The sequence below is a fragment of the Oryzias latipes genome, chromosome 16 (genome assembly GCF_053564925.1).
Source record: "Oryzias latipes strain Hd-rR chromosome 16, Olatipes_Hd-rR_3.1".
NCBI classification, from domain to species: domain Eukaryota; kingdom Metazoa; phylum Chordata; class Actinopteri; order Beloniformes; family Adrianichthyidae; genus Oryzias; species Oryzias latipes.
In genome coordinates, this window is record NC_136252.1 from 32,669,753 (window position 1) to 32,696,064 (window position 26,312).

The 26,312-nt window shown below is 40.9% G+C and overlaps 3 protein-coding genes and 1 long non-coding RNA gene across 5 annotated transcripts in view; 3 read left to right on the forward strand and 1 right to left on the reverse strand.

Annotated features, from left to right (window-relative positions):
* Positions 1-3,740: 3,740 nt before the first annotated feature.
* On the forward strand, positions 3,741-4,816 carry LOC144984388 (uncharacterized). Its single transcript, XR_013648021.1, has 2 exons — positions 3,741-3,865; positions 4,647-4,816. It is a non-coding gene; the product is annotated as an uncharacterized LOC144984388 (long non-coding RNA).
* A 1,196-nt stretch (positions 4,817-6,012) lies between these two features.
* Positions 6,013-7,204, reverse strand: afp4 (antifreeze protein type IV). Its single transcript, XM_004078375.4, has 4 exons — positions 7,064-7,204; positions 6,894-6,968; positions 6,449-6,599; positions 6,013-6,352 (listed from the first exon to the last, which is right to left on the reverse strand). The coding sequence occupies exons 2-4, from the start codon at positions 6,943-6,945 to the stop codon at positions 6,091-6,093; spliced, it is 465 nt and encodes a 154-aa protein (XP_004078423.1). The 5' UTR covers positions 6,946-6,968; positions 7,064-7,204; the 3' UTR covers positions 6,013-6,090.
* Positions 7,205-10,929: 3,725 nt separating this feature from the next.
* On the forward strand, positions 10,930-16,045 carry rbm8a (RNA binding motif protein 8A). 2 transcript variants are annotated; one of them, XM_011485632.4, is made up of 6 exons: positions 10,930-11,075; positions 11,590-11,649; positions 11,729-11,806; positions 12,373-12,509; positions 15,330-15,466; positions 15,693-16,045. In XM_011485632.4, exons 1-6 carry the CDS (start codon positions 11,009-11,011, stop codon positions 15,739-15,741), a joined length of 528 nt encoding a protein of 175 aa, XP_011483934.1. In that variant the 5' UTR covers positions 10,930-11,008; the 3' UTR covers positions 15,742-16,045.
* Positions 16,046-16,330: 285 nt separating this feature from the next.
* The window catches only part of otud7b (OTU deubiquitinase 7B), a 34,107-nt gene continuing 24,125 nt past the window's right edge, over positions 16,331-26,312 (forward strand). The window contains exon 1 of the mRNA XM_023964106.2: positions 16,331-16,549. The gene's annotated coding sequence lies outside the window, so the exon portion shown is untranslated. The remainder of the gene's footprint in view (positions 16,550-26,312) is intronic.

The window sequence follows — 26,312 nt, forward strand, 5'->3', positions numbered from 1 at the left end:
TTATCATTTAGGATGTTTGATATTTAACAGCAGCTTTGCAGCAATATTGTTAAATGTTAGAACTTTAACATGTAAGACAGTAAAACAGTAAAATAAATAAAAAGAGAAGTTTCTATTATGTTTTTTCAAGATAAAATGAGGCTGCAGTTTAGTTTAATCCTAAATTTGAATTTCAATATTTCTTGCTTTTACTGAAAAACTTTCTATATAATTGTAATATTTTTATGTTTAATCCTTAAGCTGTATTTCTCAGTCTCATTTGAATTGTTTAATAAAGGTGATTGCAAATGAAAATGACTTTAATAACTGTCAATATTTGTTATCTTAGATTATTTCTATGCATTTAGTTTTTATTCAAAATTAATTGATGCACAAATAAAATGAATCCAATAATTGGCCAATCGAATTCAATTTGGTCGTGGTCATTAAAATGTTATGTAAAATTTAAAAAAGGAGTTTTAAAGTGAATTATTTGTGGTTTTGTTTTACTTTTTCGACACATTTTTACATTTTTGTTCTAAATGCTGAAGGAAAAAGTGAAGGAGGCTGCTGCGATCACGCAGGTTTCAGAGCTAATTAAGCTTCCCCACTGCACAACATTAAACAGCTTGAAAACTCACCTTAAAAATGTCACTTCAATCAGTGCAAACGCTGTCATTTAGCCTCTCGCTGTAAAGCGCCGCTATCATCGCAACATTTTTGCGTTTTTCATTTTTATTCTTTAGGGCGCCTTCCCGCTGACTGTCATGAGCGTGCACGCCCTCCACTGGTTCATCTTTTTATGTACTAAGCCCAAAAAACATTTGTTACTATTCATTTTCTACCTAAAGAAGTTCTTCTTTTGTTTTCTAAAGAACTGAAAATATTTACTTTTTTGATAAATTTATAATGGCAGTAAGAGACACATGAATGAAAAATATTATTTTCTTGTTTTTGAGTAAATATTTGACTGAGCCACTATTTGTCGTGGTTCTAAACATCTGAAAAGGTCAAGAAGATTTTTACTTTAAATCCACGTTTATTCAGTTTTTATTTAGTTAGTATTTGTTTATCAGAATTTCCACATGAATTTCCATTTTCTCAGTAAAACTGAGCCTTAAATCAGAAAAAAGGCGGTCGCTGAGGACTGAGTTTTTCCTTTTTTTAATAAGGAGTTTTGGATAAACTTCCAGGTACATTTTACTTTTTGCTGTAAATGATCACTAAAAAGTTTTGGCCAATATTATATTCATGACATGTTCAGAAACACGTGTTTTATGATAGACTAATGCCAAAAAAGTCATTGTTCTAAGGCTTGACGTGACCAAAAAAAAAAGAAAAGAAAGTTATTTCTATTGCTCCTTCTGAGCTTTTTTTTCTTTCATTTCGACTGAAATGACTGAAACAAATTTCCTGTTAGGCTGGTTAGACACAAACACTTCATCCAAAGCCATTTTAACCTGCGTTCTTTTCTTTTCGTGTCTCTGAGGCACATCATTCTCAGGTTTTCTGGTCTCTCATTTCTCTTTTTTTCTGTGTAAATCGCCTAAATGTTCATTTCTATGGATTGAACTGACTAAAGATGAGGTTTGGCTTACCTGTTGTACTTCTGGAGCTTCTAGTTTACCAAAAATAAACTTTATAAGTCATTATTTTGAAACTATTTCCCCAGTCTGAATGTGAAATACTTTGTGGTACATTTGTCACCTCCGCATTTAAACGTGTGACAGGTTACAAGACGCAATAATGTAAAGTAAACAGCAAAAACAAGTCATCTGTAATGTATTACAGACTAGAAATGTATGTAATTTTTACTTTTTCCTGGACTCACTTTTCACTTTAGCTCTTTTATTTTGAAACACCACCAGTGTAACTTGAGTAGAGCTTTTGGTTACTCTGGTAACAACAAATCTCAGAGACGTAGTCCTCTTATGTGCTGACAGTTTCTGCAGCAAAGAGCTCCTTTTCCTTAGATTGAGACACAAGTGAGCGCACATAATCAGAGGCATGAATGCCTAATGTCAGGAGGAAACGCGTTTCTTCTGTGCACTGATCAAATCCTGATCAGAGTGTAATCAGAAAAACAGAAATACTTGGAATTATTTCAATTTTTAGTTGGACTTTTCTTTTCTTTTTTTTCAGTTTTGTGTCTAACATTATACGACTGTTTTGAGCGCAAATACAGCTAAGGAAAAAACGAATAAAAATGTAATAGAAATATTACAGTTTATTCAGAAATTCCATTTATTCATAGTTGTTTAAGATTGAATGAATTTATCACTTAGTTTGCATCACAAATTCTACTGAATGACATTTATGTAGTGACCTTACATATGTCTGGATTGCTTATAGAGTCCTTTTTCCAAATTATTACTATTTTCCTTTTTTTTTATTGGATTTTCTAATTTTGACTGAAGTGGCACATTGATGCAAATTGGTTTTAAAAAGTCCTGATTTATGAAGCTTTTAAATCATTTGTTTTCCATCTTAGCCAAAACAGGACAAATGGAGGCTTTGCTCTTCCTTTGGCCGGTGCATTGGGTGCAGCGGCCGACAGCTGAGGGAGAATATTTCTATACAAAGACAGATAAAGAACAGGTCAGACGTTAGCAACTGCCAGTTGTATTGATTATGGGATTGCTCTGTCTGAAACAGTCTTGTGCAAAAACAAACAGAATAGTTGAGGAGTGCATGCATGGATGCACGCATGCAGCAGAGTTTCAAGCAGAGCTGCACTCAAGATTAAGATTTTTCTCCCCTATTTCCTCAGCGTCTGCCTGGAAACAGCACAGATTCAAACCAACGGCGTGCTCAGAACAGGCAAAAGCTACGTCTGGGTCGAGCACGGGGGTGCACTGCTTCACTTGCTCGCTGCTTTTTCTCCGCATTGCTTCTGTTTTGTGAGTTGGTGCATGTGTGTGCTTTTGCTCCTGTCAGTCCACTTAAGGGCCTTTGGTTTCAGAGGAGGCCATTGTATTTCCTCCATTGCCTAGCAACCGTCACCAAGGCCAGCAGTCCATTGTTGTGGAGGCTGAGCACCTGAATTGCCTGCTGCCTGTTTCTACTTTTCAAAATTGTACTGTAATTTCATAAAGTGGCGTTTCAGCATTAGAGAGAAGCAGCCGCGCTTCAAATTGGAGGGCTATGAAAATTGGGGGAAGCTTCATTTGGTCGTTACACATCAGGACCAGCGCGCATTTGCAAGAAAAGCCACGCAAACAGAGAAAAAGACGTTCAAGGTTTATTGTGCTCCGAGCTGCTGCTGAGACCAAACAAGCAATTAGCGATTTCTGTCAAATATTCCACCTTTGCTGCAGCGGCTGCAGTGGCAAGACGGAAGCAAAGCGGATGGAGATTGTGCAAAGGTGAGACGCCTGTGGGTTCTGAGGCACGAGTGCGTGTGGCCTCACTTTGCTGTAATGTACTTTACAGACTGAGATGGATACAAATCCACACAGACAAAAACTGAAGAGAGAGAAAAAACGGGAAAGAAATGAACAGAGCAACATGTAGTGGGAGGGATCTGAGTGCTGAAAAGGTTTGTGGGCTAGACTTTTTTCTCAGTGACGTCACTTTTTACACAGTTTCCTTGAATAGCACCTGTGTGCAGGGGGGCTGTGTGTCTGTCAGCCCTGAGTAAAAATGTGCACGCTGCAGAAACATATCTGTTCTGCGCTGGGCGACACAGACAGACTGAGCTTTTGCTTTGCGGAGGCCGACAGCCGCTCCATCTCTCAAACTGACCCCTTCCTGCTTTCTTTTTTTTTTGTCTGCACGTTTTTCTAAAAATCTCTTCAAAGTAACAGGTGGCTTTTTTTTTAAAACATTTTTTTCCTTTTTCCCACCTGAACTGGAAGCGGATGACCCCCCAGCTGTTTCTAAATTGGTAAGTGGAAGCATTTTCATCTCCCATCACATTACATTTAGACCCAGAATGTTTGTTTCACCTTTTTCCGCCAGTCTCATCGGTCAAGCAAATCATTTTTCCCTCACATCTCGCCATATGTCTATCAGTGTCGCCTTCTGCTCTCATTGATTTTTCTCTTGTGCAACTGGTCCAGTCTGTCTCCGCTTCAGCATCAAACGCTGACCAGATGAGACAACCTGACACACCAACTCATTCTGATTTATTCTTTGAAACACAACAAGGGGAGAGCGGATCCTAATTTGGCACCTTTTTGACCCGCTGGATCACGGTCCACTATAAAAAAGAAAGAGGGGGGAAAAAGTCTCTCTTTGTGTGGTCCTGCACACAGCGGGAGATGGCGCCTATCAAGTTTCCCTGCACCCGTCAGTTTTTCTAACTTAGATCTGAGAAAAAAATCTGCAAAAATCTGTCAATAAACAAATGTCAGAGTTGAAGGAGGCGATTAAAAGTAGTTTTCATCCGCCCGGTCCTGTTTCTGCAGAACAGAAATCTGCAAAATGAATTTGCAGCTTCTCCAAAGAAATGAAATATTTTCTTTTTTTTGAGGCGGGGCGGCATAAAAATAACTGGACTTCTTCCCTGCAGTGAGTCTCCTGGTTAAACCAACAGGTGTAGTGTTGACTCACAGCAGCGCGTCTCCTTAGAATCGATGAAATCTGCGGCGTGTCGGCTGAACGCGATCAGAGCAGCGCTGACCTTGCAGAGGAAACTCACAGCTGTGCTCTCTGCTCGCTTGCAGGCTCTGAGCCTTGAACAGTTTGTCCGGCCCTGACGTTGCCCTTTGCCCCTTCGTCATCCTCCTCAGCCTTCACGTCCAAAACACCAGGCTCGCACAGAGCCGACGCCTGAGGAGGGAGAAAATGTGTTTGAGTAAAAAATGAATGAGAATAAGGTGATCTCAGAGAAGGAGCCTGTTACGTGTTGGTCTGTTTGAAATGTTTCCAGATCGTCTTCTGCTTGAAAAGCTGCCAAGCGACTCGTTTAATCTCTGCAGGCACGAGGAGAAGGCTACTTAGGTCTGCCAGTTCTGCTGCCGAGCTGCTTCCTGCGGCCTTCGAACCACCAAGGGTTGCCTAAGAGCTCCAGCAGCCTGAAGATCTCCGTCAGCTCAAGGAGGCCACCTTGAGTACAACGTGCACGGATGCATTTCATGCTTCTTAACGCCGAGGACGCTCCACCCTCGCTGAAACTTGCTGCTGTGTCAGGAGTCCTGAGCGGCGTGGAAGACTAGTGATTTTGTTGTTTTGTGGTTAAACTGACAACAAGTCATTGTCTCCCTCACAGCTCGGAGACCATGTCAGCTGCAGAAAACTGTCCAGCAAAAAGAGGGTGGCAAGAAACTCTCCTTCCAAAAACCTTCAACCATGTGGTCTTTTTTTTAAACGTATTAATATCAATTAGGTTTTTATTTATTGATAGTTTATTTAACCAGAGGCAAAATCCAGCCAATTTAGGAACCTTTTTTTCTTTTATTTCAGACAGTCCTGATAAAAGATCCTCTGCCACAAAAATGGCTGTTAATCCCTGAAATTAAGTAAACAACATTTTGTTTTTAAAAAACTTTCAATTTGGAATTAAAAACACTCAAATAACCCCTTAAAATTCCAGCCTCGTTCCGACAGAAGATCAATTAAGAAAAAAAACAGATGATTTTGTGAACAAAAAGAGGGAGTCTCTGCAGTTTTGCACGGTTAAAGACAAATGTGGGAAAATCAAAGCCCAACAGCGTTGGTCGAACCCATTCGAGTGGTGGTGTCAGCAATAAACCTCACAGCAAAACACGGAAGCTGAAAATTAACTGCTTGAAGGTTTTGCTATCAACAAATTAGGTTTAAAAAGTATTTTTTAGTTTGACTTTGGCAGATTTAGATGTTTCGTTCTGAACGTTTTGTTCTGCTTCACAGACCGACCCGTCTGAAGACGATGAATGAAACACACAGATGTGTTCCTGTTGTGATTATGTTCAGCTTTGAGTTGCCTTTAAAGTTTCTCTGATTTCTGAGCCCAAACGTGTGACGTCCTCTGAGCTGACTTCATCTCTTAATGGAAAATGTGAGTGTTGGGGTTGGTTTGACTGTTCTCCAACCATAAACCACAGAAGCAAGTCAAACTTTCAGAGCCTTTATTTCACACACCTTTAGATAAATTAAAAACTGGACAGACAGACACCAGAGCAGTCAGGTTTACTGGGGCGGCAGCAGGGCTTTAGACTGGTCCACCACCTGCTGGAAAAGCTTCTCCATCATGTCGGTGAGCGGCTTGACCTGCTCGTGGAAGTTGTCGGTCAGGGGCTTGACGTGGCTGTTGAAGTTGTCGGTCAGAGGTCTGATGTGCTCCTCAATGTTGGAGATGTAGGGTTTGACCTGCTCCTGCAGCTTGGTGGCCTCAGCCTGGACCTGCTCCACCAGAGGCTGGATCTTAGCCCTGCTGTCCTCCATGTAAGCCCTGGGATGGTGGAGAAGTGAGTCAAACCAACGGGAAAGTCTGACGGTGGTCAATAAACAGTAGTAAACCGATGGAAGGAGTGAATCGGTCTCTTACTGGGCGGTGCTGGTCATCTCAAGCGCCTTCATCTTGTCCACCATCTCCTGGGTTGCAGCGGTGATGCTGGCGGACATGTTCTCGATCAGCTGGGTGAGCTTGTCCACGTTGGACGGGGCGTCCCGCCTCACCAGAGACACGGCTTCACATCCTGACCACACAGGGGTTTTTTTTCAGGATTTTTAGCTTTTATTTCTCAATTCTTCTGCCTACTTTTGTTTTATTCAAAACAAAAATTAGCAAAATGCCAAACACTTGAACAAAATTTTTTTGTTTGCAGAATTCTTTCAGATGAGTCCGTTCTAAATAAATGCAGAAACGTTGAGTGGCTCCTCATTTCTTCAGATTTTACCAACACGTCTACTTGGGGATTCTGTTTTTAATCTGAAGGCCTCTGAAAAAGTTTTTTTTCAGACGTTCAAGTACAGGACAAAGTGTTTCTTACCATGAGTGACCGCCAGCACAACAAGGAGAGCTGCAACACAGGAGAACGCCATGGCTGCTGATGAGAAGGACCAACCTAACAGGAGTCAAAGGAGTGAGAGGAACGCTGCAGCAATCAACTAAACCGAGAAGAATGCAAACGGGATAAGGTTTGGAGAAGGAGGGATGTACCTGAGCTCCTGCAGGGGTTCTGGACCTGATGGTACCTGCTGTCAGACAGCTGCGTCCTTTTATAGCGGCTGAGGATGAGTTAATCATGGCTGTGCAGACTTTAATCACTTCCAGCATTCAGAAGAGTCGACACGAGAACAATCACTGCTCCGGCTGGACCTTGAAGCTTGATTGCTGCGACAGCAAACATACAAAGTCCACGCCGACTGATTGAGTGGGAAAGAAATTATTCATGACGTTCTGGTCGCTCTGACTCAGTGACTCAAGCTTAGAAAAACCTGAACTTTTGATTCCATGTTTGATTAAATCTGAAGATACACTCAAAGTTCAAACTTCTGATCAGGTTAACTGAATATTGAAAACTGCAGTTTACTTGATCTATTTGTTTGCACTTTACTGTCCATCATTTGGGTTCTTTTTAAAAGTAGATCTTTTAATCATGCAAGATGTGTGTTCTCTTTATTTGATTGTGATTCGGCCAAACAGGCATGTAGAATCAAATATTTTTAAGAAAGGTTTAAAAAAATGCTTAAAAAACAGGTTTCCACAAATCTCTTAGAGTTTTGATGTTCTAACTCATAAACGGTATACTCTCAGCTTTTTTCAGGGTTTGAAATCTGATTTTTTTTATACCAGCTCAAGTATTTTTGATTAAATCGGAAAAATAAAGAGTATTTTATAGTAAATCGACACAGACTTTCATTTATTTTATATAACAATTAAAAACACATAAAAACTCACGAGAACTAAAAAATCAAAATACTAGAGTGGAGACTGAAAACAAAACAAAAAATACTTGTTAGATTTTAATCCCTCTTTCACATGTTTCTATTTTAGGATTGCTTATATTTTTTTTACTTTTTTATTACTGTTTTGGATCTGATAACTTTCTAACTGGTTAATTAAAAACCAAGATAGATTAGAGACAGAGCCGAGTGAAGTGAAAAATATTTTCTGACTGAGCTTTTTTTTTGTATTCCACTGAAAAATCTCGATTTTCTGGATATCCTGGAAAGAATGAGAACCGGGGACAGACAATTAATCTAAAAGATGAAGCCACTTTTGCTTGTCTATAAAATAAAATATTGGAGGGAGGACAGTGACTTTTAGAGTAGAAGTTGTAGTATTAGGATCTGTTGCCAAAGTTTTTACTTTTCAGACATGGAAGCAAAATTAACAAAAGACAAAAATAAAGAGATTGGAAAAAGGAAGGAAATAGCTATGAAGTTGGCATTTAATCAAAAAAAGCAGATTTACTCTTTTATTCTTATTTTATTTCAATTGCTTTCTTTTGTCCTGTTTGTGGATTTCCGACATTGGTCTTTTGCATTTCCGGGTTGAACACGTGTTCCCTCCTTTATCAATCAGCTGCTGATAAGCTCATTGATGAACCAGTGCATATGTGTTCATGCTCCTCAAAGTCATTTGTTTTATGTTTTCATTTATCGTTCACAAGTTTAGAAATCACCAATAAAATGACTTTATAATTACTCAATGAATCCCAATGTTTCTTGAAAGTCCTGTCTTTGTGTGCACACTTTTCTTTGTTGCTTTGTCACTGCAGCATGCAAGGTTGTGCATTGTGGCATCGCTATGGTAACCTGCATATCTTTTGTGGTTTCGCACCCATATTGTACTCCAGGAACAAAGAAGTGATCACAAAGAAAAATCGTATTCCTCTCCGACAGATGTTTGAAATGTGTTGCTTTGTGGAGCATCTCAGAGACGGCGTTTGTGAGTTTCTGGAGTCTGCTGTGCTTTGTGTGGAGTTTTCCTTTTCTCAAAGCACACTGAAACTGTGAAAATCTTTATGCAGCCACGGATGAATCTGCCGTCCTTTGTTTGTTTGTTGGGAAGTCTTGTGATGATTGGTAGCGGGCTGAATGGGTGTGCGTCTTCATCTGGAATGATGATTGACCCGCAGAGATTCTGCACAGCTCTACAGGTTCTGGTATGTGGCTGCGTGATAACACAAACAACAACTTGCTAGCACAACAGTTCAACATCCACTAGGCTAAAGGTCAGGTCAGCTTTAATATCTTCTTACAAAGTGGTAAGAAACCCTTCAATCTACTGTGGACTAGCTACACACAAAATCAAACGGAATTTTAACTTGACAGATTTATACTTTAAATCCAAAATTGTTGTGATCATAATCTGTTTTTGACAGAATGGCGTTCGGGCTAAATTTTATTTTTTTTGTTTCTTTTGCACCACAACAGTTCTGCATGAATGGATTTAAGCTGGCGGACTGGATCATGTGACGGACCACTCTGCTTTTTTTTTTTTTTTTCAGGAAAATCCTGATAAACGTTAAACCTTTGAATGCAACACTTTCATTTAGGGGGTTTTGTGTATTTGGAATAATTGTTGTGTGTAGTTAAAATAGTTTTAGGCTTTTTTAAAGTTTTACTGTAGTTTCGTTTGAAATTTTTCTTGGGTATTTTAACTGTTTTAGGTTTTTATTATTATTATTTGTTTATATGCATGACAGTTGTTAAGATTTTTTTTTTTTTAATCATTCCTCCTCCTGATAAAAAAATAGATGATGGTAAAAACTATTTCACCCAGAAAGCTGAAGTTCTGACTGTAGCAATGAAAATAATATTACAATTAATTAAGTAATGATTAATCTAATAAATATGTAAACAGTCGTGTAAATCACAAATATTGTATCAATCACAAATATAAACTTCTGTGAAACTCTTGAAGTTTGCAGACAACACTACAGTCAAATGCCTTACATGTGCAGTCATGCTCTTATTAGTAATAAAGATGATTCTGATTCTAAAACCTTGACATCAATATTAACACAGAATGTACTAATAATAATTATGATAGAAATTGCAACTCTAATATTAATAACAAGTATAGTCACAATTTTAATAATAGAAATGCTATCCCTTGCAGTATAATAAAGTATTTTAAATCATATTTTTGTTGTGTGAATGTTGACACTAATGTTTAAAACAAATGTATACATTTCTCATTGTTCTCATTATATCAGTGATGACACTAAATATAATACCAAGATAACAACAATTTTCAATTCTTGAAAATATATGGCATGGAAATTTTAACAATGCTATTAATAACAAATATATCATTAATTATATTGCATTAAATTGTCCACACTAAAGTATAAAAAATCATGATTATTTATTAATATCATGATTGAGTAAGTAAGTAAATTTTATTTGCATAGCACCTTTCACAGACAAAGATCACAGGTTAAAATATATATATATATATATATATATATATATATATATATATATACATATAAAAACATAAAAGATAAAAAGCACAAACCACGTAAAACAATCATCTCAAGCCCAATGAAAGCAGTTTCAGTTAAAATGCTTTGCAAAAATAAAAAGTTTTCATGATGATAAATGTAAATTATTTCATAAGGGATAAATTAGAAATCATGATTATTAAAACATAAATTATCGTTTAATATTATGCATTTTTACCAGTAACACATGTGATATTAATCATGAATATTATAATAAAACTCTGCACTAAAAATTAATAACAAAAATTTCATTTTCAAATAAAAACTCATTATTAATCTTATTATTATATTTGACTAATTTTATATTAATAAATGCAAATTTTCTTCATCTCCTATTTTTTCCCTGTGTTATTAATCAAACAAATTTAAATGTATCTCAGTAACATCTCCAAAAGTCTTAATCAGAAAGCTGCATGTTTGTATGAAAGTTGTTGAAATCTGAATGTTTTTTTTTATCTAAAACTCCTGTAATATGTATGCTACCCTGGCATATCTGAAGTTTACTTAGCAAAATTGTGTTTTGTATTAAACTTACTTACGTTTTGTACAATAAAGTTTAAAAAAAAATCTTTACGGAAGTTACGTACTCAGACTCTTTAGTGATTCTCCGTGCGCATGCGCTGTTCGTACTCAGTCAAACAGACATCATGGCGGACGTGTTGGACCTTCATGAGGCGGGAGGAGAAGACTTTCCTATGGATGAGGATGGTGACGGTATTGCGTTGTTTTACACAATTAGAGGCGGACGCACCGCAGTCCTGCCAGCCAAATAATGAAATTCAAATAGCCGCACGTGCGGTCAGAATCACGCTCAGCCCAGACTGCGTGTTTGTTAGCGGGCCGCAGCCGTGTTAGCATCCAGCTAACTCAACGAAAGGCGGTCATTCATCCACTTAGCGAGCCTCTCAGCGGGGGTGCAGCCGTCTGTGTTTGCGAGGGCCGCTTTTAAAATGTTAATTATTTAAACGGACTGTATTTTTCTCTGCACGTTAAAGCTGTTTTGTTTTCTATTAAGCTAGCGCTAGCATCCATGTTAGCCAACGGCTACATGCTGTTAGTGTTGCGCAGATGAGAGAAAAAACGTCGATTTAAAAATTGCACATTGTTCCTAAAAAAACAACCCAAAAACACATATAGTTACTCCATTTGAGAACTTCATAAACTAAACTCTTGTGAATTAAAGGAAACTGAAAACGGCGTCCTTAGGCTTTTATTCGTCTGTTTGCAGAAAGCATCCACAAGTTAAAGGAGAAAGCCAAGAAGAGGAAAGGACGAGGTTTTGGTGCAGGTGAGCTTTCAAAGCATTTTTCCCTTTATTTTTCTTGACTTCTTAGGGTTTGGTTTTGATTCTAAGTTTTTGATTCCAGATGATGGGGCCCGGTCCAGAGCCAAAGAGGACTATGATACTGTGGAACAGGACGGAGATGAGCCTGGGCCTCAGAGATGTAGGTGTTACAAGTGACCTTCATGTTCAGATAGAAGCAAATTAACAAGCTGTAGTCACACTTAGATTGTAAAAAATCTAAGATCTTTGTGTGTATTTTTTTTTATTTTATTTATTTAATTTGATTATAGAATAAATGGTCAATGTTGTGCTTTTCTACCTTTACTAAGCCACTAAGGGCTTGAAAGTCCCAGTCCCATGCACAGTCACAGCCTGTAACCCCCACGAGCGTTGTGGGGTTTAAGTGTCTTGCCCAAAAGACACGTCCACACATGGGCAGGCAAGGCAGGAACTGAACTTTTGATTGAAGGTCTACCTCTGCATCACAGCTGCAGATAACTAATTTAATTTAACCTAAAGTTCATTGTTTAAAAGTTATAAATCAGTTTCACGGCTGCGTTTTAATTTTGACCTATGCAAAAACTAAAAAACTGCTCTGAAACAATGCAGACTTTTACTTTTGAAACTGCGTGAATGCCAGCAGGTCAGGTAAACTCATCTGCTTGTCTTGGTGTGGAGACTGGGGGGTTTGGGTGTCTGATGCCCTGTTCCCTCCCCTCTCTGCAGCTGTAGAAGGCTGGATCCTGTTTGTGACGGGCGTGCACGAGGAGGCCACAGAGGAAGACATCCACGATAAGTTCTCAGAGTTTGGGGAAATCAAGAACCTCCATCTTAATCTGGATCGCAGAACTGGCTATCTGAAGGTGAGTTTAAACCATTTCCTTTTTCTTTGAACACATTTTGTATTTTAAAGACACAACATTTGGATGTCAAATGTTGCTTATGTTCCAATGAACATCTAAGCGGAAGAAGTGAATATTTGATCAACATTAAAAACAAGCATTTAGGCAGTAATTATCAGAGGGAAGGATGGAAGTCATCATATTAATGATGTGGAAGATTTCATTCAGTAGGATTTAATCATATATTTTATAATACTTGTAGAAAAGAAAGTTGGTTGCTAAAATAAGGCTGTTGTGTTCTCAGAACAGTTGCGTGAAGGGGTTAAGAGAGAGCCTGGACTGCCCTTTTGTAGCAGCACTTTAGTTTCTGTGAAGTGAAGCTGATATTTAAGAACAGTCGTATGAAAAACAAACTATTTCGGCTTTATTATTACTGAGGGATTTTCTTTCCGTCTTATTGGTGTTTGGCCGCCACTAAAGGCTAAAATGCTCAGTGTTGAGTCTTTGACTTTTCCACCAAAATAAAAGCTTTGGCATAATTCTGGTCTAACTGCACGACACAAAAATGGATGAGAAAAGCATTTGGGGGGCCGTGAGAAGAAGAGGGTTGACCTTTCTGCAGTTTGTTACTTCACGGTCTGCTCAGTGAAGGAGGAAACCGTCTGACATCTGCACTTTGTGATCAGAACTGTATTATAATAATTGTCAGATTTCAAAGGGTTGTTTTTCAGTTTTAAAACGAGTCTGAGGATACTTAAAGCCTGACTGTCACTGTATTTTCACTCAAAAAAAATATGTTTTTCTCTTTTGGTGCAGTGTTTTTCAACCAGTTTATAACTGGAAAAAAATTCCATTTCACCTAATTGGGCTAAAAAAATGTTTTCCGTTAGCAGGATATCAGTTCTGTGTTCATCCGAACAGACCCGGCTTTTCCACTGGAGTATTTAGAAATGTCTGCTTTGGTTTTATTGGTTTAGTTTAGTTTGTCATTTGCATTGTTTACCTAACATACAGTATAAACAATTAATTAAAAAAATAGGCAGAAGCATATGAAGCTTATTATATGCCTGTCCTTCAATGTCCAAGTTAATCAGTTTAACAAACCAAAAAGTAGGAAACAGTCCTTAATAAATGGAGACAAGTAAACAAAGTCCTTCTACATCTGTGTTTTGTAACCTTTAATATGTTTTAGACTTTTTTTCTTTTAACTGAGAATTACGTCATTTTAATTCATCGCTCAATTCCTTCCATTATTTCACGTCAAGAACTGAAACACATCTTGTCTTGACATTAGATCGAACATTAAACCTGTTCAAAATGAGAAAGACCCCTTAAATTATACTGACCAACTCTTCAATAGTCTGTCTTTTTTGGAACTAAATTACGTTTAACTCTATAAACAATTTCTAATACTTTACTGTAAACAATATCCTTTATTTCTAAACGTTTAGTTAAACTAAATTAGGCCTGCACACTAAATCGCAAATTTGTCGTTAACCCAATATCATTCAGTCATCTTCTATACCCTTTTTTGTCCCTGTCGGGGTCACGGGGCTGCTGGAGCCTATCCCGGCCACTTGTGGGTAAAGGCAGGGGTACACCTGGACAGGCCGCCAGCCTGTTGCACATCACACACCCATTCACACTCACAGCTAGGGACAATTTAAAGTAACCTATTAACCTATGAAACGTGTTTTTGGACGGTGGGTGGAAGCCGGAGTCCCTTGAGAAAATTCACACATGGCACGGGGAAAACATGCAAACTCCACACAGAAAGGTCCCCCATTGGGGTTCTGGTTCAGATCCCCCAGCCGGGACCTGAACCAGGAACCTTCTTGTTGTGAGGCACGAGCGCTAACCAGATCGCTGACGCAATAACAAATTTTGCAATGCCCCTTTGCTAAAGGTTGGCTAAATGTCTGATAAATGGTAACCTTAAATGTGCTAAAACAATATTATGGCAGCTTGAAGTAACAAATCAAATAAATCCTTTTATGCGTTAAGATTGACCAATGGGATGGGGCCCTTTTATGTTAGATGCTCACCTGCTATGTAGACAAGGGTCATTTGGAGTAAATAGGATTTCAGTTATGTTAAATGTAAAATAAACTGTTGCAGTGAAATGGAAATCATGGTTTTGGTTGTTCGTGTATCGCAAGTTAAATCGTCATCGCAATATTAATCACTTGTATCGCAAATCACGAGTTTTCCTCACATTGCGCAGCCATAAACTAAATAATGATTCAATGATAGTTTCTCCTGCATTTCCCCAAATATCTGCACAATATGAAAGATACGGGACAACTATTGATCAGTAAATAACATACAAGCTCTGTTCAATGCATCTCTGGTTTTGAACAGTCATTGATAAAAGATCTTAAATAAAATAAATGTATGTTTGTGTTCATTTGATTCTTAGTCAAGATACTTTGATAAGAATGACTGTGTATGTTTTTGATTTAGAAACTGACATAGCACGTTCAGTAAATTTGGGATAAATAGTGTCTGACTGTAAAACGCTTGGGGAAAGTTGCATCGTCAGTGGCGTCTATTGTGCTGCATGTTTCTTAGCCACAAGGGGGCAGCACGTCTTTGCTGTTAAAATAAATCAACCCTTAGGAAGGAATTGTTCATTTTCGTGTTTTATAAACAGAATGAACTTTTTGTCCTAATAAAATTTGCATCTTTAAAGTAAAGTTAAACATAACAAGCTAATCAATTGTAGTATTTTTTTTTTGCAAAACATTTGTTTTAAACTCTGGTAGATTCAAATGTTTTCATGTTAGCTGTGTAAAATCACAACAATAAAAACAGATGTGATTTGCATCCACCTGTTCTCAGGGCTACGCACTGGTGGAGTATGAGACGTACAAAGAGGCCCAGGCGGCCATGGAGGGGCTCAACGCTCAGGATCTGATGGGCCAGCCTGTCAGTGTAGACTGGGCATTTGTCAGGGGGCCCCCCAAGAACAAGAGAAGGTATTCATGTGCATTTTTATGTATTTGGCTGTGGTTGTAGTAACACACACAGTACAGTTTTTCTTGTACAGTTCTGTTTGACTTTTTTGTTGAAGTCTAGTGGGTTTTATTATGTTCCAGGTTATTTTTTCTGATATCTTTAAGTTTTGGTGTTTGATTATATACGTCTAAATGTTATTGTACCTCAAAGGTTGTAAACATTTCTGTTATTCCCTGTTTATTTCAGGACCGGTGGGCGGAGACGCAGCAGAAGTCCCGACAGGAGGCGGCGTTAAACACCATCTTTGGCGCGTGATAGTTGGAAAGTTTTTGTTTTGTTTTGTTTTTTGTCACATCTTCAAATGGAAAGTTCAAAGTTATTGTAGTATGTTTCTTAGTATCTGTGCTTTACATCCACGTGGAAGCAAACACCAGGATGATTTGTTTAAAATTGGATAAAAACTGGGTTTTTGTGCATCTTTTGGCCAACTTTTGTTGCACCATGTCAATTTTTTTTTCCTAGTTTGCTCTTTGTGACCTGGATTTTATTCCATTTTTTTATTGGCTTGAACTGTATTAAAGTTTTAAAGTGGAAATACATTTCCAGTGTGGTTTCTTTTTTTCAATTGCATAGTTTACATCCGGGATGATCTCATCCTGTGAATGGCGACGCCCCCGTGAACCCCGAAGCACCTGTCACTCTGCCTTCAGTGCTGCGTTCATAGGCTGCTCGGACAAAAGCCCTGTCCCTTTATTTGTCACGCAGCCAATCGGCAGACTAACGTTTCACTCCGTCCTTAAGGCTGAACACTCATTGGATATTATTGACGTCAATCAAACGGACGCGTCAGCGGGATTGGGTGATTATCAGTTGGGGGCGGGGTTAATCGCTAGTTTGACGTTGTTGTTGTAAGTGGTGGAGAAATTACTTTGTCGCTTGTGGTCCGGTCTGGGATTCTACACTGAATTTTTTTTTTTTACACCTGTGATGCTGGTAAAAAGTTGAGCAGTACTTTTCCTGGAAACTTCCATCCCACACACAAGTCGATGTTCGCTGGAAAACTCCCCGGCGGGACGATGGAAACATCTCCGAGGCCGTCAGAGGTGAGCGGTAAAACGATACTCTAGCACACTACTAGCTTTAGCAAACGTTAGCCGCTGATTAGCCTGGCTTCGGTAGCCACTTGCTAGCCAAACGTAACGGTTTCGTCTAGTCTCTGACAAATGCTCATCTCCTCTGTTTCCATCTTCAATTACAATTCTTCTTCTTGCACTTGTCTTGTTTGGCAGGCTAACCGGGGAGGGGTACGTTTTCCCCCCTCAGAAATAAAGTTTAGTCAGGAGGAGGCTGTGTGGCTACGATTCAACAACCCCGTTTGAACGCCTCAAATGCGTTTATGTAAGCATGTGTATTGTCTGATATTTGAAAGAGTAGCCACGGCCACTATATAATCTACCCACGAGTCCAAACGATGGGTGGGTTTCCTCCATCTAAATTCCTGCAAAAGAGGCGATCAGTTCTGTTTTTGTTTTTTTTTAGACGTCCGTTTATATTGTTCGCCTTTCTTGTGATAATCGTAAAGAAATACTTGCAATGTTTTAGTCCTCTTACACAGCTGTCGGCACACTACAGCCCGGCCGGTGCGCTTTTGCGGTGCATGCGTGATGTAACCTTTTATTTAAGGAACCGGCTTAGCGGGAGAATGCCAGAAATAACTGTTTACATTCCGGCTCCCGGACTCCTCGTTTCTCCGAGCTCCCCCTGAAGCGGACGCGGTCGGCTCCGTCCACCGTTCCTTCTGAAATCTCGCCTGGTCATCGGGTTCGTGGTTTTATTAAAGACACCGTCCTGTTATTTGTCAACATGGCCACGATGAGAGGGGATTAGGTTTCCTTTGCTCTTGAATTATTGAGACGTGGTTGTGGACTCAGTCTTCTTTGGGTCGCTGGTAGTCAAAAGAAGTAGGACAGATAGTTGTGTTGCTTTCTGCAGCCCGGCCACACAAAATAAACAGAGCAGAGGTCATCTAGTTCTGCTGCTCACGTCTCTCCATCCTTTGAAGAAACCCAAATGTGTAATCCTCTTTCTTCCTTTCACTTTTGGAACATCAACCTGATGGAGATTTGCTGATCAACACTGATGCTGACTGGAACAGGACCTGTGCCTTCAGTCACTCAAACCAAATTCAGCTCACTGAAAGACCCGCCTCCATGAAACATGTTCTTGTCGCATTTGCTAAAGAAAGTTTAGCGTAAAATCTGAGCATTTCTTCATTCATATTGGATCACGAGCAGAAACAAAAGCTTGTGACATAGGACCTACAATGGTGGGCCACAAGCTCCCTGCCCCGCTCCATTCTGATGCATGCATCATCTTTACCCCTTGTGCTATCTTAGATGACCCCACCTTTACATTAACGTGTTATTCCTACCATGACAAAGGTGGATAAAGGTGGAAAGATTTCATGGACACCAGTGAGGTTCACAAACCATTGAAGAAAAAAGCTTCTAGTGGGTCTGGATGACCCAATTCCCAATGTTAAAGTGCCTAGGATAGCACAAGGGTTGCTGATGATCGAAGTGGGACTTTAAGCATATTTACAAGAATTTGGAAGTGTGGTGAGATTAGAAGAATCCTTTTATATGTTTTTTTACATATGGAAACATCTTTAAAGTCCAACTCTAATCATTTTTTGATCTCTTTTAAAGCGTTCCCAGTGTTTTTTTTTTATCTATGCCGCGTTTTCCCTAAACTAATAAAATAACTGTTGTTGCAGTAGTTCATTAGAAATTGGCCTCTAAGTTGTGGGCGGGGCTGTTGGAACGCAGTAAGCCCACCCCTTATTTCCTGTCATCCATTTGATATGCTCTCCTGCTAGCTTACAGCCCCTCACACCCCCAACCTAACACTACTGGTGCTACAAAAATGGGGAGCACTATTGAAGCTATCCAGATTCCTGCTCAGACGAGGAAAACAAAGACGTCCCTGTATCTGTTTGTCTCCCAGTGGATGCATCAGAATGGAGCGGAGCAGGAAACTTGTGGACCACCCAGTTTGTTTTCTACATCACAAATATGGTCTCTATTAAAGGGCATTTTTTCATCTGCTCCTCATTCACAACATGCTGAAGAAAAAATCCTCAGAAATGCAATTTCAAGCTTAATTTTCTTTACATATGTCCACTATCATGAGAAAAATGCTACAGGAACATGATAAAAACATTGGAGCGGGTCTTTAAAGTGGAGGACTTCTTACATGTTTATGTCCATTTCACGACTAGAAGGGTCGGAACTACCCGTGTAAATCTAAAGTCTGTATTTGGACCTTTAACGTCCTTTCTGCTCAATAAGAAGCCATCTTGGGTTTTGTCCTGTCTGATCAGCAGTGCTGCCTGTCAAATCCAGAATCTAGCGCGAGCAGTGACGCTGCAGAGCCCGTGTCTGCGTGCGTGACGGCCTGGCCGTCTTCAAAAAGACCTCAGAAAACATTGCATTCATTGTTTCAGTTGCAACGAAAGCACTTTCATTTAACATTTAAAGCAAGGTGTGGCTTTCGTTTTCTTTTCCAAGCAAGCAACGTAAAAAAAAGACGAAGAGCATTTCTTCCAATGCACATTTTAGTTCCTGTTGCTGCTTCAAATCAGACATGAGTTTACTCTCAGCAACATTTGCATACCTACCTGCTGCACTTTAACTTTCTATCTATTATTTAAATTTGTTGACCTGTATTTAAAGTTGTGGTTGGGACTATTTACATTTGAAATGGGATGCAGTCAGCAGTTTAGTGTTAACTTGAATGAAACAGAAGACATGAGAAATGGCAAAAGCTGTAAGATGCGCCAATTAAAGATGAAAATAGCAGCAGAGCGGATGTTGACGTGTTTCTTTTTTTTTGCTGAAGTTAAAAAAAAACAGCAGGAGTGAGCCTTTTTGAGACAGATCTCCTGGAATCATGAAGTCCCCATACGTGCCTTTCTCAGCCGGATCTCAGCAGTCTTAAGTCATAGAAACCCGAAAGGATTTGTCAGATGTGTTGGACCGTTTTATGCTGCGTTTAAACTGCGTGTCATGAGCTGACTGTGCTGCTTCAGAACCGCACATTAAAGCACGGAAAGCGGGACGGCTTCTTAAAGCAGACGTTTAGTCGGCTCCCGTCTGTGAGCGAGTCAGTTTTGACAGTTTCCAGAAGATTTCTGACTCAAAGTCTGATTAATATTTAAAAGTTGATGCTTCTTTAGGTTGGTAGAGGACAGAAATCTTTTTCTTTTAAAGATAAAATCTTAAAATAGTGCACCTGTTTAAAGAAGTCAGGTGCACTAGAAGCGATTTAATGAGTTTATTCGTAATTCATTTTATTTATTTATGTATTTTATTGGTTCCCACACAAAGGAGACTTTAGTATTAGACCCCCCCCAGCTCCCCAATGCTTCCATAAAGTTTACTAAATTATCAGCAAAAAGGTATATTTTAATTTAATCTTCAGCCTCACACTGATTTTTCCCCCCTTTAAATATTATCAGTCTTGTTATTTTTTTTATTTTGCTACCATCTTCCCTTACATTGAAACAAACAGGTGTCAGTTATTTAATTACAGTAAAATTAGGCAAACCCAGCTTTTTCCTGCCCCTCAAACTGCATTCTCAACAGCTTTCTTTTCTCTCTGTGCTTTAAGAAACACCTTTGACCAACGTTTTGAATCGACTGACTGGATATAGAGTTCTGTAAACTTGTCATCAAGCTGACACATTAAAATGTTTTGTTTGAAAGGAATAGTCCTCCCGTTTTATGATTCCTCAAATGAAACGACCCCACATCCCCATCTCTTTACGCGGCACGTAGGCTACATTCACACTGCAGGGCTTAATGCTCAATTCCAATTTTTTGGAAAAATATCTGATTTTTTTGCAAGGCCGTTCACATTTCCAATTAAATGTGAACTTTTGTGATCTCCTGTGTGACCGTGAAATGACCCAGAAGTGACCCGCATGCACAGAAGAGTACTCAGCGGTGAACGACATCACTCGTTGTTTGCGGAAGTAGCTAATGTTTTTTTTTTTTTTTTTTAAACCTTGTCCTGTCCAACAGCTGGGCAAACAGATGAGAGCTGAGGGCCTCTTGTGTTGGACATATTTTACTTTAACAAGAGGGGTTATTAATCTTCAGACAAACCAAAGGTATGTCTGAATAAACCCCTTTTGTAATTGAGGCCAAACTTTATTAATTTCAAACATGTTTGAAGATCTTTGGTGTTGGACCGGACGGAAAAGGAAAGAGGGGAAGAAGAGAGAGGGACGTTAGAAAGAGGGGGGGAAGGAGGGTGATAGTAGGAGGGGAAGGGGGATAAGACCATGAAGCAGCATAGAGCAACAAGTTTACTGGTTGTTAATCACCATGGTAAGGCTCAAATGCAGTACAAAAAGGGCGGAGCCTGTCCACACACACACCCAAGTGTCAAACACACCTGCTAGTTGCAAAAATGTCCATCTGTCGACATGTACACAAAACAGATAGTGCTCACACGCATACTTATGCCTTAACACCAACTAGTGTGAAACATTTCAGTCATTCAGTCACGCAAACCGCCAGTGCAAAGGTGAGCCAACACCCGTGCTCAGGTGAGTGCTCATGTTCTTCTAATATGGATGGTGGAATGTGTAAAGAAGGAAGGAGAGCGCCCAGCCATCCCCACCCCAAGACCCACACCGCAGCAGCAGCGGCAGCCGGAATCCCCCCCACGCCACACGGAAACCGGCAGGGAACAACCGCCGCCCGGGCGACCAAGCCCGCCACCCAGGCCAGGGCCAGCAGGACCGCCGCAAGGCCCCCCAGAGCCAGAGAGCAGGGAGGCACAGAGGGAAAGAGAGGGCCGCCCCAGCCCAACCAGGAGAACAGCCCCCCCGCCGCGCCGGGAGAGCCCAACGCAGGGCCCCACCGGAGAGGGACGCCCACAGCCCCAGACGAGCACCCCACCACCACCCAGGAGTTCCGGGCATCCCCCCGCCCAAACCCCAGGTACGAGCCAGGACCCCCCAAGGGAGACCCGCCCCGCACTCCAGGCGGCCATCCGCCCGGCCCACGGTTGGTCCAGGGAGGAGCAAGGCAGGGGCCCGCCGCCCCCGCCCAGAGGAAGTAGCTAATGTTAACAATGGATGTCAACAACAGTGTTGTCAACAGCGGAGCTCTTTTTGCATTATTACATTTATTTTTTTAACGAAGGAGCCAGCACAATGACAATCTTCTCATTTTAAGAAGGCATTGGAGCCAGGATCGTCTGGACCCACTGTTGTGGAATGGGGATGTGTATGTGTTGGGGTTGCACGCGCGCATGTGTGTAAGAGACGAGAGAGGGCGCTTGCAGTGAGGTAGAGAATGAGGGGGGCGCGCATCCATGTTGTCTATTAGGGAGGAAAGAGAACAGTAATAAAAGAAGGCTTCCCCTAGCAGAACTGCTTTTGACTCTTTATTAACCCACTCTGGAGAATCTGAGGGTCCGAACGGGGAAGTGAACCCCAGAGGAGGATCCGCCTTTGGTCTCCCGCGCTTTTGACCACGGTCGGAAAGGGAGAAGGAAATAAAAAAAGTAATCGCAGGGAAGGTTCAACACCACGCTCGGCCATTTCGTTGGAAATTTTTTCAAAAACCGCCCGGTTGCGCTAAGAGCCCTCGAGTTTGGCCTGTGTTGGTGACCTCACTTCCCTTCCACTGACTGGTCTCAGCAGCATCGTCCGCCATGGTTGATGTTTATGTTCTAGTTCCAACCTATTTCAATGCAGAATGATGACGTTTGTAGCGTATCGTTGATGTTCGGGTCAGGTTCATGTGGCCTGGCCAGTCAGACGGAGGTCGCATTTCAAAAGATCGGATCTGTGTCGTTCAGACTGTCATGAAAAGATCCGATACAGGTCGCACAGAGGCAAAAAATACGGAATTGGGTCGTTTGAGCCTTCAGTGTGAACGTAGCCGTTTTCACTGCGGTATGTGCACTTCCACCATCAGCCTTATGGGGTCAGTGTTGAGCGCCGTTTCACCTTTGTTCTGGATCTTTGCAATTGTCATCAATTTTGCAGGGACAATGTACGTCTTGCATCCACCGCAATGCAGCTGGCTGCCTCTGGACGGCGTCGGGTGAATCTGCTCTGACTTATCAGAACGGTTTCTAATTAAAACGCCACTGTGTTCAGTGGCACCAAGTCTGGGATTTACCGCCAGAAGATTCTTAACGAAAAACGTTTTAATCTGCTCTCATCATCGGAGGCTTCATCCACTCTTGAAAATGGAGCCACACACACAGCAATATCTGTCAGGAACCATCAGAGTCGCAGAATCGTTCTCTAGAGCCCTGTCACCAAACTCACAATGGCATCTCGCCTGTGTTGTGCCAGCATAAGGTCTTAGTCTGCTCATAAAGCAGAGAAGAACAGTCGTGTTGCATTCATGTTTACATTTTTGCGGTACACGATCTGCAGGTTGTTAAATGGGTTTGCGGTTGTGGACCTGAACCCGGGTTCCTGGTCACCGTTTACTTAATAGCCCAACATGAGGCGCCCTGTAAAATTAGGAGTTCTGTGCAGTCCAGATATAATCGAACTCTCTGTCCTCATGGGAAGCCCGCCTCCTGCCGTAACCTCACTCTGAGGCTGATGGGAAGTCACCCCACGGCAGAGGGCCTGGTCTGCGGCACAGCGATGCTCACGTGAAGACGAGAGCTGCCAGACACCAGCGCCTGTTTACTTCCTGGATTTAGCTGCGTGTTATTCACTTTCACTTGGATTCAGGGAGATCATTAAATATTCTTCTGCGTTTTCTATTATTTTTAGGAGTGGGAGGAATGTTGTTTGTTCAAAAGCAGACAAAGATCATGCTGGTGTGGAGAAAATGTCTTGGATTTCCTCGAGGCCTCTTTATACACATTAAACAGTGGCCACCGCGCCTACCAGTTAAATGTGACTTATATAATAATGAGCACATTGTTGGTGCACTAAGCAATTTTTCCATAATGACTTTCCTCATGACATTATCTGTGGTTGATCCTGAGACCCCGTGCGCTCGCGTGTGGATTTTGGTCTGAATCAAACCCAGGGCCCGGGTCTCTGAAGGCTCCCTCCTCCTGAAGCCGTCTGTAATTTCAGGAGGATTTCCACAAAAGGATGTCAGCGTGGTTTTGGAAATCCTGTTGTCTTAACGCAGGGGTGTCAAACTCCAGGTCTCGAGGGCCGACATCCTGCTGGTTTTTCAGAAATCCTGTCTCATCTGCTGCTGATTACCTGGATCAGGTGTGTTTAGCCAATATGGAGCTTCAATGGCAGGTTGGTTAGAAAAAACATGCAGGACACCGGCCCTCCAGGCCTGGAGTTTGACACCTGTGTCTCAACGAGTCACGCAGCAGTAATGAAGCTGACGTTGATCAGACGGATGCAGAAGCTACTGCTTCATTAACCCGCTTTCACTCACACATTTGAAATTCCACACAGCAACCACAACCTGGAGCCTTCTTTCAGTGCAGTCTTCTTCCAGCGGTGTGCTGACAGTGGATCGCTTTGACTTCCTTCACTTACTCTCAGGATCAGGCTGTCATTCACATCGGCGCCGGTCAGTGTAACTCCGTCTGTGTGGGGGACGTAGGGATGCCTGTCAGGATGCCCTCAGGCCGCTTCCACAGAAACGGCTGTTAATTAGCGCTCTCTGACTGGTGATTACTTGGCTTGACTGCAGAGAAAAGCCCGGAGCGCAGCTTACCTCTACACTTCTGAAGCCAGCTCAGCACTCACCAACTAGAAAAGGAAAGCTGGACAATGGCGATGCCCTTAAAACACAACCATAGTGGCTAAAGCGTACGTTCTGCTCCAACCTGTGGACTTTTAGGATTTTTTTACTCTGGCACCTTTGGTGGTATGGTTCTTCAGTTTGTCTGCAGGTGTGACAGCTCACCTGAACTTCAGTGCGGCCCAAGGGGGTCTTTTTTTGGACGAGCTTTAACTTCAGCGTGATTACATATCATCACCAATTTTTAAAGCCAATCTGGAAATAAAAACTGCTGCAGTTCCTTGAATGGCCTCTTGAGGCTGTCTTCAAAAAATGAAGTTATTTCCCCTTCACCTCCTAATTTAACCCTTTCACACCTGAGATGTCGCCGGCGACGGCAAAAAAAAAAGACACTCTTTTACATGAACGTACTTCCATTGAACTCGTACTTTAGGAAAGTGCTGCACATCAGCGCTTTTCTCAACTCCAGAATCCGTTGGAATTACATTATTTGCGTAAATGAGTTAAAAAAAACTTCAACACTGAAGCTGAAACTCTGGCTTTAGAGGTTGATAAATATTGTGTAGCACCTCAAGACAACTTTGGTTGTGAAGTGGCACTTTACAAATGATGTGATTTGATTAGAATCAGGATGTACCATAACATTTGTACATAATCCACTTCTCTGCACTTGCAGCAGACTTTAATGTGTCGGTCGCGTAGAGGTCGACTTTTCCAGCTCCTATGATATTTTTACACACCTTTGGAAGCTAACCTGCTGCACTGAGAGTCACTAAAAGCTTTTCGGAACTTTTCAAGAGAAGACATACATTCAACTGTTAGAGAGAACAGCTGGCGAGTTCGGCGAGCAGGAGTACGGCGAGGTGTCGGCGTTCACAGCCCTGTGGTAAAAACAACGACCTAGTAAGGTCCGTATTCTCCCACCTGATGAATAATAAAATATTCTTTGACAATAGTTGTTAATTTATGTGTCACCAGACTTTCTTAAAGGTTACTTAATGCCAAAACCTGGAATGGATTCTACCATTTGAGGGACCAGATTAGTGGAAACAAAGTTCTTCTTTGATTCTCGCCCTCATTAACTTTTTAGTCGTTATTTTAAGGTCAAATTTGAGATTTAGGTGGATTTTATTTGGCTAGATTTGAACTAAACTGCCTTCTTGTTTTTCTTACTGCCGACTAGATATTTAGGTGGCTTGGTTTTATATGTTGCATAAGTGAAAACAAAATGGTACTGGTAAACATTGGGACAATATTAGGATATACAATACCAGCAAAACTTTTGTCCACTTGTATCTAGTACCGTATTCTTGAAGATTAGCAGAGCCTTATCGAAGAAAAAAGCAACCCAAAAAACAGTTTCTTTTCATTAGAATGGAGAATACGTTGGTGTGTGCCGTTCAGAGAAGAGTCCAGGCTGGAAGCATCGGTCCTCTGAGGCTGATGCTGCCCATTCCTGCGAGCTGGACTGAGCGGCAGCGGCTTTGCTCCGGGCAGTATCAGCACAAGTCTGCACCCTCATGCACTTGCATGTTTTCCAGCTATCTGTGTCTGAACCCAGTGTCTGTTTTCAGAAGCAGAACTTCCACTTTCTGCCCAGATCAGGTTTAACTTCAGAAACATTCCTAACTATCAAAGAAGTCCTGCAGCCCTTCGTGTGACTGTGACATCACGGTGGTGATCTTCATTAACTCTGTTTTTTGACAACAGGAAATCAAACCTTTTTCCTCATTTGTACTCGAATTTCATTGGATACGATTTTCTTTCCCTTTCAGAAGTTAGATATCAACCTTTTAATTTTCCAGCTTTAAACAGCACCATCTAAGCTGTAACTATAAGGGGGTTATTCTTTGACGTAAACGCAAGGCTGTTTTTAGTCTTTTGAGTCACATTAAGTCATAAGTCTCTCTATGCCTTTTAAATAGCATTTGCACCTTTTGTTGGTTTAAATCCAGGAATAATTCTAAAGGACCTATTGTCTCTGTGTGACAGACTTTAGAAGATAGAAAAACTGTTAAAGAACACCTGCAAGAGTCTTTTTTTCCCCTTATTTCTTGTGTGCTGCTGATAATCTGAACAAGATAAAGTAAATAAATTCAATCTC

Excerpts from the sequence above, each read along its gene's own strand:
- afp4 (XM_004078375.4), bottom strand. The coding sequence starts at position 6,945 with ATGGCGTTCTCCTGTGTTGCAGCTCTCCTTGTTGTGCTGGCGGTCACT. Across the intron at positions 6,600-6,893 it reads TGTGCTGGCGGTCACTCATG|GATGTGAAGCCGTGTCTCTG; the intron begins GTAAGAAACACT and ends CTGTGTGGTCAG. Across the intron at positions 6,353-6,448 it reads GAGATGACCAGCACCGCCCA|GGCTTACATGGAGGACAGCA; the intron begins GTAAGAGACCGA and ends CCACCATCCCAG.
- rbm8a (XM_011485632.4), top strand. The coding sequence starts at position 11,009 with ATGGCGGACGTGTTGGACCTTCATGAGGCGGGAGGAGAAGACTTTCCT. Across the intron at positions 11,807-12,372 it reads TGAGCCTGGGCCTCAGAGAT|CTGTAGAAGGCTGGATCCTG; the intron begins GTAGGTGTTACA and ends CCCTCTCTGCAG. Across the intron at positions 15,467-15,692 it reads CCCCCCAAGAACAAGAGAAG|GACCGGTGGGCGGAGACGCA; the intron begins GTATTCATGTGC and ends TGTTTATTTCAG.